The 12,182-nt window shown below is 37.6% G+C and overlaps 1 protein-coding gene across 10 annotated transcripts in view; it reads left to right on the top strand.

The window, feature by feature from the left end:
- The window catches only part of ECHDC1 (ethylmalonyl-CoA decarboxylase 1), a 44,963-nt gene that overhangs the window by 10,215 nt on the left and 22,566 nt on the right, over positions 1-12,182 (top strand). For 7 of the 10 annotated variants that reach the window (XM_042017370.1, XM_042017375.1, XM_042017377.1 and 4 more), the window contains exons 3-5: positions 3,530-3,672; positions 8,464-8,516; positions 10,455-10,547. In XM_042017370.1, the coding sequence (XP_041873304.1) occupies positions 3,530-3,672; positions 8,464-8,516; positions 10,455-10,547 (289 nt within the window). Of the gene's footprint in view, positions 1-3,529; positions 3,673-6,571; positions 6,741-8,463; positions 8,517-10,454; positions 10,548-12,182 lie in introns of those variants that run through there. The other 3 variants (XM_042017372.1, XM_042017380.1, XM_042017379.1) reach the window with 3 other exon arrangements.

Genomic DNA, 12,182 nt, shown 5'->3' with positions numbered 1-12,182 from the left:
TGTATACTCTTGGCTTATTTGTTGTGAAAGTTGAAAGGGGCATGAGAAAGGAGATGTAACAGCAAAAGGAGAGAGCAGACTGGGGTTTTCTGCTCTATGGAGATCAGGAGTAATAAAAGTCAAATTGCTTAAATCAAACTTTCATAGAAACTTGCAAGTATGTTTTCTGTTTTCTATGTGCTTGGCAGGAGGGGCTCAGAAGTGATTGGTGGCAGTGCTGAGCAGGTGCAGCTGCCATTTAGGCAACTGATAGCTGTTCTTTGCCTATACAATGTTCTATATAATGTTAATGTGCTGCAATCATATCACACATCTCGAGTTGAGCACCCGAAATTAGCAGGCATTTTCTCTCTGGCTCAGTTAGTTGTCTGTAAAATAATCTCTTCTTGCCTTACAGGACTGCTATGAAAATAACTTATTAGTGTATGTGAATTAGATGCTCTAGTAGAAAAGAGGGGCTACAAAAACCACAGAGGAAATTAATAGCTCTTTGTTGCAGATCTTCATTAGCATATAACAAATGAGCCATGGGATCAGACAGTTCTGTTTTTACAGCAGTGTATAGAGCCCTGTAGAGAGCTGTACTCCATTTTGCTAGGCAATAGCCACAAAAAATTGCTCTGGAAAATCCTACTCTGTCAGTTCAAGAGATACTGCTTCTTTGTGCTGTACACCTCTGCCAGAGACTTTTGTTTTTTTGGGAGGGAGAGTAGAAGCAAAGTCAGGCTGGCCCCTTTGCCACTGCAGTGAATGTTATGGCATCTTAATTTATACTGATCTTAATTTAATTTTTAGCATTACTTCTGTAAAATGCAGTTGCTGAGAAACTACCAGGAACTTAATCCTTTGCCTTCAGTTGTGTATTAAATAATGCTCTTCAAGGGGCAGGATGGGATGCTTTACCCCTGAATTGCCTCAGCAGAACCTGGTTAATTTCATCAGCCAGAGCCTATAGATACAGCCACCTCCCCATCAAATTCTGTTGATTCTGTGTCTCAGAGCTTCTGAACAGTGGCAGATGTGAATTTATATATCCATGCATGCTCCGTCTAGAAAGCTGCAAAAAATCATTAAACTGTTGAGGGGAATTCTATTTTCCAGGCATTTACTTTACATAGCAGTTTTTTATCTCAAAGGAATTGTGTTTGTTCTAAGCTTGAGCAACTCATGAAACCAAAAACAGAACAAAATTGTTGGCAAATTGCTAAGGGGATATATGGAGATCGTTATGCCTTTTCTTCTACTCTTAATTGGAATCTGATAGCCACCTGTTTGAAATGGTCTCTTTGGACACAAATGCTAATAATGTCAGTTTAAGCCTGGTAGAACCAATTTCAGCAGCCCAACCTTTCACTGAACTAAACTTAAATGTAATTTGAAAGAAAAGAAAGCCAGCCTGTAGGAATTAGAAAATCTTGATAATAATTTTTATTTTCTAGAATTTACTTGAAAGCATTTATTCTCAGATTATAATTAAGATGCAAACAAATTATTATTCCAAGCAGATTTAATTTGGTAAAGAGCATGAGCTCAGTGGTACCAAATACTGAAAGACCAAGACTGGCAGAATGAAGATTTGCTTTAGTGTTGTGCCCTCATCATTATATCAAACATTAGGAGCTATATCTGTTGGTAAAATAATAGTTCAGTGCTGTCAGGAATGGAAAAGATCCTCTTGCAGGAGGATAGGACAGGCTCTGGCCAGTGTCTCTTGTCCCCTGCTATTGCATGTAACAGGCTCATATGGATCCTGCATTTTTTCAGTTAGCTGGATTTTTGGCTTGGAATACTCTGTGGAAAGACTCTTCAATACCTCAGTGCTTTGCTTATTGAAAGAACCACAAACAGTGGTTGTGCCACATTTGACTCTAGCATAGCTTGGATGCCAGCCCAAATACCTTTCTGTTAAGAAGACTTAAGAAGGCAAATACTCAATAAGTGAAATCCACAGGGTTAATGCACACCTGTTTGAACAGCAGCACTTGCAGAAAAGTTGTTGAGTGTGCCATCAGGCTGGAAAAGCATTTCAAGTGAAGACCCACAAAAATCTCATGCAGGCCTAGTTCTGCTCAGTATTCTCATTCCTAGTGTGGATGATGAAATAGAAGGTGAACTGCTGAAATTGTCAGATGACCCCGTATTAGGAGAGCTTGCAAGATTGTTCTTTGGAGTAGAGGAGAGGCATTCAAGGTGATCTTGATTAGCTGCTACAAAGAGCTCAAGATCAACAGGGTGAAATTCAGTGAAAGCAAATGTAATGTGCCGCATACAAAAAGCATAACCAAATTATAAATATGGAAGGAAAAGCAACTGGCAAAACTGCTGGGATTTTTGAGAGGATCACAGTATGGACTTGACAGTGGGTAAAAAAAAACCCAACCCAATGTTGTTCTGGTATATAATATGTAATGTCCACTTAATAATTGGCCTCCTCAGAAATGTTTCAGTGACTGAGACCAGGCCTAAGGGGGACTTAGTGTTCACTCTTGATGTGCTACTAGGAAGCTTACTTTATAACGAACTGTAAGAAGAAAAAAAAGGAAGAAAACATAAATCTCCCATGGACTGGCAGCTAATGGGAAATTTCAGAAGAGGATGAGTCCTGTGCATGGAGGCGTAGAGTTAGAAAAGCAACACTGTTGGCAGAGGAGAGCCCTTGAGAGTATTAACCTAAAGCACATTTCTATCTGCAGAATGTAGGCCTGTCCATCTAAATTCTTGTCAAAGGGTAAAGCTGAGAGTGTCATCAAACTGTATATGCTTTCTGAAATTAGTTTCTGTAATTGTTTTCTCTTAAGTATATAATTGGAGAGAGTCATAGGTATTCAGAGAGGAAGAGCTTTAAATTAATGCACGAGGTACACTCCATTGCTGTGGAAGATGCTGCTGTCTAGGATGAGCCCTAGAAACAAGAGTTTGTATTCCATGTCAGGAAGGATACGTAAGCAAATATGATGTTCTGTTCATTATGTTTTATAATGAATATGATATTTAAACAAGAAATAAAAAGCTAGTACTGTATGACGATATACGTAAAGAGAGTCTTTTTAGCAAGGAACCTTTGTTAAAGTTGACTGGTTGTGCCTTGAGCCTTCCTTGGACGTGATTCTTTTCTGTTCTCTGCCAGTTGTTTGGGTAGGGAGAAATCTCAGTAACTTCAAAATGACTAGTTGGACAGATGTGGATGGGTACGTATAAATTCATGTGTCCTGAATGTATGCAGTTGCAAGCAGAAATAAATTGGTTAGATTTTTTTGTGTTTGGTTCTTTGTTTTATTTTGGGAGTTTTTTGAGTGTAACACAAATATCCTTCATACAGAGTATCCTTCAGAATTTTGGGAAGTGCACCCTTGAAGAACAATTGTATGTCAGTGATTATGTGCAGGATTTAAGATGATACTTTCCCTTGTGATTTTAAGCCCATCACTTATTAACTCTAACTTGGTTTTGCTGGTGGAAAATGTAACAAAAACCATGATGGTGATAATAATTTCCTGTTAAAAATTTTGTTTCCACCCTCTTGTGGCAGGTACTATGATCGTAGAACTCCAGGAGAGGGTAACTGAACTGGAAAACTGGAAGGATGGCAAAGGTCTTATTATCCATGGTGCAGGAAACACCTTTTGCTCAGGATCTGATTTGAATGCTGTCAAAGAAATGTCCAACTCCCAGGCAAGTGTTAATACACATGAAGGTTTTGGAGAAAAATTAGTTTTCTGAGATCCTTTTTGAAGGAGGTGTTGCACCACACTTCTGCTGCACTTTCACATTCAAGTCACAGAATGGAGCTTTAATGGTCAAAAAAAAAAAATGCTGTCAGCCCCTTTAAGCCATGATTTAAGTGTTATTGTAAGTGATTCATAACTCTAAATTCCTACACTACATGTTCTTTTTAGCCTTTTCTTTTAAAAATGTCATTTCAGTTTCTTACAGCGGTATATGGCGAATTTGCACATCAAATAAGCTGTGCTTCTATAGTTTGACCTTTAGAAGCAGATACAAGTAATAATTTCTCATATTCTAAACTAAAAAAAAGAAATTTAAGTAACATGGCTGCTACTACAGAAGGGTTTCTGTTTTATCAAAACTGTGCTTGGACCTGCAAAAATGGAAGAACAGATGCAATTCTTGTGCTGTACTTGAGTCAGGTGAGTCTTGTGTGTAACTATGAAGTTGAAGAGGTTGGCATTTGATGGCAATTTTTTGCTCGTGCTACCCATTTGGACAACTTTCACATGTGCTACAGTTCTTTCTGTGGATTAATATGTGGACTTGGCAATGTCTGAAATAGGACTTAGCTGCCAGGGAAGAGGGTCTTCCTGTGCTGCTCTTACACCTGGTTTGCAGTTGCGGTGAGTGACATCCTGGTGCTTTTTTGTGGCCACTGCAAATTTCAGGGTTTAACCACACAAGCGAACCATTTAATTGGCCCTTCCAGTATGAACATCAACACAAAAACTGGTTGATCTGATATTTGTCTGTAGTGATGATTTTTTTTTTCTGTTGATGATACTAAATATCATAAACCCCACAAAGGTTTTATTTCTGGCCTGATAAAGTAAATAGAACAGTCCAGTTTTCAAAGGGTATAGGACGCTTTGTTTCCATTCTGGAACACCATGAGAGAGATGCTTTTCTTAATAGAGAAATGTCATGCTTTATAGATATAAATGGATTTGGAGGAAGCTTTCATTTGGATATTTTATAAGCACTGGTAATTTTAAAAATACAGATGCATATGTGATTTTTTCTACATTGATTTCTAAAAAAATTTAATCTGCAATTCTCAACTTCTTTGAGCATTATACCAACAAAAAAGGAGCTGAAACCAAGAAAGGCCAGTTCTTTTCTTATCTGCAGTCTAGGCTTTCCTTCAGAGTTCTGCATTCAGTAAATCTCAGTGATTCTGCTTCCATACATTTAGTATTCTCTCTCTATGCTTATACAAATTACTTGGAGCCACTGCAGTGGCAGAGAGGGCTCTTGCAAGGATTAGGTTCGATATACTGGGCAAAATGAAATGTATATGTGTTAGTTATACCTTTTTGAGAATTCTCTGCACAGAATCTAGTTCTCATGCTAGTATTGAAATGAAAGCCTAAGAGTCACCAGTAGTGCTCCAAGCATAGTTCAACATAGTTGCTTTTCTATTTCCTTTGGGGAGTTCAAGCTATTTATCTTTTACTGAGAATTTCTTTGTAATAGCTCCTAAACCATCTGTTTGGTGGGATTTAATAGTCCTTATTAAATAAAGCTTTAATAGAATGTGGAATAGTATTTGCTGTTCTTTAATCTTACAGAACTCTTCTCTCTAACTTGATGCAGATGGGAGAGTTTTGTCTGGTTTCAGGTTAAGTTTTCTGTCCACAGGCATCTCTAAGGCAAAAAAAAAAAAAAACCCCAAAAAAATGAATATGCCTGACCTGGTATGTCTTTCACAGTATCAGAGAATATTCTGAGTTGGAAGGGACCCACAGGGATGATCGAGTCCAACTTTTAAGTGAATAGATTGAACCCATAACCTTGTCATCATTAGCACCATGCTCAAACAACTGAGCTTTCCTTTATATTATTTTTTTAAGGCTGATTTAGCCCATAGCTTTTAGTAATTGCAGGAAACACTTTTATTTTATCCAACCAGTTGGTCGAGGGAAGACTGTATTTTTCATAATTTTCAGTACAGTTTGCTTTTCCCTGTGGTGCAGAATAGGCAGAATAATGGCCAAGAATGCTGAAGGATTTTCGTGCCCCCTAGTGGCTCTTTGTCCTCCTCTTCCACTTCATTCTTTTCTTCTTTCTTTGTCTTCCTTCTCCCATGTTCAGTTGTTCCTAACTCTGAAGGAAACCTAGGTCCCCTGCCTGTTTTTCTTTTCTGAGTGCTAACATTACATACCCAAATCACAGAAGGAAAATGAATGGTGCAATTTAAGTAAAAAAAAAATTATTTTCTTTCTATCTTTGTAAGCCTGGTTCCCAGAGCAAGAACTTCATTCTGGAGTAAGACTTGAAAAGCTGGCTAGCTGAAAAGCAAGAATGGCTCTTGAAACAACAGCTCAGAGGAAGAAGCATAAAGGGGAATTTTGCTTCCCTTGGTCCCTGTCTAGCTAGGACAGAGGTTCCCAAGCATAAACTTTGAAGGGAGGACTTTGGAGCAGTTGGAGATGATCTGGAAATATTGTTCTATCTGTAGTGAAAATGGATTTGAAACTCTTGCAGCAATAAGAGCCAGTGTTACAGTTTTCTACTTTATGAAGGTGACTTTCTTCTTCCCTGCCTCTCCTAGGCCCACTGCAAGCTAGTAATCCTTTTTTTCCATATGTAGTGTTTTCAACTGCATTTTACCTCCCTTTCTGCTTTTGAGATGTCTTCTTACGTCAAGAACAGTATTAGAGCTGAAAATACAATTATTCCACTAGACTGCAGTGAACACCTCTTAGTCAGAGTATTTTATCTGAATAGTAGCCATATTTTTCTTACCAGGAGGTTTTGAAGGGTTTATTTGCCAGAACCCAAGCAATTGTGATTTTGTTTGTTTTCTGTGCAGGCATTTTTTCCCTGGGATACACAGTAATCTCTCTACCACCTGAGAGAAGGAAGACTTTTCTTTTTGTCTGCTCAGACATAAATGTGTTTTTCCAATTGGTCTGTTCTGGAATGAATCTTTAATTACCATTTTGGATTTTGTCATGCATTGAGAAGGCCAGTTTGAATGCAAGGATTCTGCTGTGAGGAAGTGAAAAGTTATGTTCTTTGAAGAACTTTTGTGCAGCTTCATCCTGAAAGTTGTAATATGGGAATTGTGCAAGTCTGTGTCTGAGAACTGGTACCTTGTATGTTTGTGTGGGTTTTGAACTTAGCTACTAAGGCAGCTATCATGAAGGATTTGAATGGTCTTTAATTTGGAATGGAAATATTGCTACTGTTCTTAGGGGATGTAGGAGATGGCTACAGTGATAACTCAAAGCCTCTTTATAAATCAACATGTGCTAAAATTTTCAAGCAGGCCTTTAGTGTAGTAAAACTAAATACACTGGTTCTAGTGTAGCAATTGTCATGGCATTTGCATCTGCCAGAGATCTGTGCCTAAACATCATAATGCTGCTTGGCTTTGGGCAGAGTAGCTCTTAGGAATACATGACTAAATGGACAATAAGTCACCTGAAATTGGTCTACTATTATTTCAAGGTCCTATTCCAAAGATGTACTGTAGACTTAATACATATCTTTTCTTTCCCTGAGGTATGAGTCAGAGGCTTTTAATTCAGGCAGATTCTCTAACTTGCCAAGCTCTGTAAAGTTGTGCTTTAGAAATTAGTAAATTCCAGTAAAGAGATGTTGGGTTTGGTCTGCTTGGATTTTTTTTTTCTTAATTTATTATTTGAAAGATGTGTTGAAATTGTTACCTACTGGTTTTTTATTTCTACAGTGTCCAAACATAATTTTTTTATTTAATCTGGGATAAATAGTATGTGTGGTTCAGTTCAGTATGCATATGAACGTGGTGATTCTGGATCATTTAGACCAGTTGTTTGACAAGTTCCTGATTAATGCTAGATGTCTGAGAAAGAGTATAATAACAGGGAAGGCAGATAGATAATGATTTTGCCTCAAAATATTTTCTTAGCCGCCAGCAACTTGTGACTAAGACTTCTAGAGCTAGAGGTGTTGCCTTCTATGTAATAACTTTTTGTTGCTGTTCCTGTTGTGATTTTATGTAGTTGTTCTTGGATTTCTGTAGAGGGTGTAATGCCCTGCTGCCAAGTGTTCCACATTTTAACTACATGTTGTAGGAAGAAATAGTTGTTTTGAACATATTTTATTTGGAACCCTTTAGTTCTTGTACTGGATTAGAAGGAAATGATTGTGTCTTTTTCGCTATTGATTGCAAAGAGATGTAAAACAGGATGAGAGAGAAAAGAAGGATCTTATTTCTGGTTTGGTTTTTTATTTATTTTGGTGTTTTGTGGTTTGGTTTGTTGATTTTTTTAGCTGAAATGCTTTTGGCCCAAACAATAAAAGATTAAAGTGGTAAATTGTATCTTGTCTAAAACTTTATGGATTTGGAACAGTAAAAAGTATGCAGCACACTATGACTTTGTACAGAGTTTAAAAACTCAGATTTATGGGTGTTCAACTTGAAGTGAGAAGAGGAAATTAAGAAGAAAGGCTAAAATTTCACAACATAGAAATTCAGTATTGCAATTACTTTAGCAGTGGCTTAATTATAACTGAAATTTATATAAATCAATTGAGTTCCGCTTTTATTTATTTTAACCCAATTTGTGCTAGATTTTCTATTAGTGCATAGTAGGGTTGGGCTAGAATTTGGGCAACATGAACCAAATAGAAAAAAAACCAGCTGAAGTAAATATAAAATATATTTATTCCTGTCTACTCCATCTATGTGTTTAATTGCTTCACATCAGGATCACTTAACGTTTTTTAATTTCCTATTCTTTGTAGGATGGGATGAATATGTGCATGTTTATGCAAAACACCTTAACCAGACTTATGAGGTAATATATTTTATTTACCCTTTTTTATGAAGTAATTATAAGTATCAGAATGTATTTTGGCTAACTTTTTAATGAGATGTTTAAAGTTAAATACATAGTTTTAAGTATGTAATTTTGAATCCCGGACTTTGTATTCACACATGTTAATCAGGTAGGTATTTATGGATTTAAATGAGACCTGAACATTTTGCAACTCTTAGACTTTCCAGAGATTGGAACAGGAAAAAAAACCCTAGGCTTATATGTGTAGAGCTAGGAGATACCCAGAGTTAAGGAAATCTTGGCCTTCAAATTGTCTGAAACTTGACCTCTCTAACTCAGTGGAAATCAGTAGCTCTTAAATAACAAGCAGCAACAGGTTATGCAGCCTACGTAGGTAACATTTATTTGATATATTTATTTAATCTTCCCACTTCACAAGAGGAGTGTAGTCAGTTATACCATCTGGTACTTCTGAAAAAGACACCCTTTCCTTTAGACTTTGCTTCCCTTAAGAAATCATGTTTCTATTAAATCCATTTGTGGTAGAGTCTGTCTTTTTCTGCTCAGAGCTCTTTGAAGATGAATACTCTTTGTTTTCAAATATTCTTTGTTTTCAAATAATCTATATGAGAAAGTGTATGAATTAACATTTTTTCTGTAAAATTACCCAGGAGATTGGAAACATAGTAGTAGTACTGTAAGGAATCCTCAGGATTGGAAGCCATTTGCATAAGCTGGCCTCCATATAATCATATGATAAAAATTGATGGGGTAAAGCTAAGAGGAGGAAGATGTGTGAAGATTAAGTCCCCAACCTCAGGTGTGTTGACTTAGTGTGTCTTTAAGCCGTGGTTCAGGGGGAGCACTGAACTGCTTGCTGTCTGGGGACATCTGCTGTAGGTGGGATTAGTCTCCTTTAGAGCTGAGGCTGACTGTGCTCCTGAAAGAGGTACCTCAAATGGATTAGAGTGTGGATGTAGCCATCTTGGACCCCTATCTTCTGGTTTCTCATAAACAACAGGAAAAATGAGATTGCCCTCTTCCAGTGGGTTCACTTGTGCTAAGTATTGTATGAACTGTGCTGCAGCTTGTAAGTGAACCTGGGCCATAAGAAAGTGTTGGTGCTTCTGTTAAAATAGAACTAAAACCAGACGTGTGGTTATGATTAGGAAGCTGATTTCTGAATGAGGTTTGTAAACTGCTCAAAAAGCTAAATGTCTCTTCATTGTAAAAGATGGAACAGCTGTATTAGTGTGCAAATTCTGTGACTAACCAGCTGTCTTCATCTCTTAGGGAACTTGCCTTATCCTAAGTCACTGTTCGTTAGTATTCATTTCACATCAGCAGTGGGGAAACATACTCTTCCTTCCCTCTGTCCTTTGAATTACCTTGAACATGATTAAATACCTTGAACATGATTAAATACAACACCAACAAAGGTAACAGATTGCTGCTTTCCTCAAAAGGTTTTGTCTGCAAAAAAAAGTTTTGTTGATGACTGAGATAGTAGCACTCTGTTTGAAGAAGCTGCTGAAGCTGTCATGGTAAATCTCATTAATTTTAGATAAGCCGGCCCTTCAGTTCTTTGTGTCTCTTTCTGGGGTGTGCTGGCTTAGAGTAGAATCTTGTGTTGCTATCCTGTCACTCCTTGCAGGTAGTCTTTTTAGGCATAATCTATAGCAGGTATTTTTCATAGCATGTGTTTTTCAGTACATGATATTTATTTTGATTTTATTTGATATATCTGTCTTGCTGTTTCATTTGGGATTCTGTATCAATTATGCAATAGTAATTTTGAAATAAGTGGAATTGGTATTGTGCTGCTTGCCCACAAAGATGTAGTTATTTGAATAAATTGGAACAGTACATTTTTCTCAACTTTTACTGTAGAGATGGTTTGGTTGAATTGTTTTGTAATTTCTGAAAGGCTAAAAGCATGAATTTTGCTTACTAAAGTCTCTTGTGTAGGTTGCCTTTGATCAGTGTTGCACTAGTTCAAGGAAAAGCTTTTGGAGGAGGAGCAGAACTTACCACAGCCTGTGATTTCAGGTAAGGCTAACAAGTTGTGTAGCTGTTATGTTGAGTCAGCGATTTAATGATTGTCCAAGTGAAATGTGAGAAGCTTGAGGTACCACTTCTACCAGGAGTCATGTTCCTGGGTTCCAAGGAACTAGATTGCAACTAGATTTTGTCATCAGACTTCACAGGAAAAAAAAAAGTTGTGGTTTCTGCCAGGTTGTGTGGTTTGGATCACCGTGTGAACCAAGAGCAGTAAGGAACTTTAGCAACTGACTGTGTTACACACCAAGCGGGTTCAACTCACCCGAGTGAGAGGTAGGAGGGCTGTAAAATTGTATATCTCCCTGTGTCTCTTTATGTGAATGTCACAAGTAAAAATAAATAAATAAATATCTTCATTACTCTGGTATTTCTTGTTCTGAGTTTCTTATTTGTAACATCATTTTGTGCTGCACAGTTGTTGAAACAAGAGTTTGAGGTGCAGAGGAAAACAAATGAGGTTTTGTCCCTGGTTTTTTTTTTTTTTCCATTCAGGTGCATGGATTTGCTAGCATGAAACAACTGGCAAAAAAAAAAAAGGGCTTTAATTAAACTGGCAGAACAGGAATGGGAAGAAATGAAAGTAATAAAATGTCACTTTATATAAACCACTACTAATGTGCAAACAGCCTACAGATGTAACAGGATAAGCACAGTGGGCAGCATCTCTGAAAATGAGGAGCTTTTAGTGAAGTTTTTATCTAAGAAAAGGAAATGTGCTCTTGAAGAGGCCTTAATGCCTGAAGTGGGAAAGGAATTGCCCCGCCCAAGCTGAAGGAAGGTACACTCAAAAGTAAAAAAACTAGAATATTACAGTGCTGTTCCAGGTATCAGGAACAGGCTTTGGCTAGAGGAGATGGTATCTGCATTGTCTAAGCCACTTGGAAGCAGTCTTTCTTTGCTTTGAAGGTAGATGTGGTTGGATCTTTCTTTATATCTGCTCAGCACACAGTGAGCTGAAACCCCAGCTGTGATGTGAGTCCAGGCTGTGTTACAAATGCCTGGGAAACAGCAGAGAGGCTCAGTGTTTGACAGCTGCAGTGCTGGCAGGAGAATGCACCTGGGAGACTCAGCAGACCTTTCTCTATCTGTGAGCCTGTCGGCAGAAAGTGTTTCTTGTTATCTCTAAATAGGAGTTTAGGGAATGGGAATGTAATGAAATGGAAATCTTTTGGCTTTCTAAAATATGTAGTCTCTACTTACACTCCAGCTATGCTGTTTTGACATGCTGTGTAATTATAGGCATTGTCAAGTAACTCTTATTTGCATGAATTGAGCAGCTGCAGTTCCTCTTATGCATTGCCATAATTTTCATAATAACAACAGCTGTTGATCCATCTTCCATTACTTTCTACACACCCATCCAGTGCAACTAAATAACAGCAATTCAGGAGCAGCAAATGGGACTTAATTAATAACAGCAACAAGACAGAGAAACATACTCTGTGCTGTTATTGCTCTTGAATTTGAGAATTTTAGTACTGTTGGACAAAATCCTGGGGGTTTTTTGAGAACTATAAATAGGTATTAGTGGAACAGGTATTTTGTCCTCAGTCACTAGATGACAAAAGATGAGCTTGAGACAGAAATCAGAGATTTGTTTTCTTCCTCGAATAAACTGTTTGG

The sequence above is a fragment of the Corvus kubaryi genome, unplaced genomic scaffold (assembly GCF_017639235.1).
Source record: "Corvus kubaryi isolate FWS band 111438036 unplaced genomic scaffold, C.kubaryi_AGA036_p1.0 split3-73, whole genome shotgun sequence".
Classification (NCBI taxonomy): Eukaryota; Metazoa; Chordata; class Aves; order Passeriformes; family Corvidae; genus Corvus; species Corvus kubaryi.
Note: the sequence above shows the minus strand (reverse complement) of the source record. Positions and strands in the feature narration are given on the sequence as shown.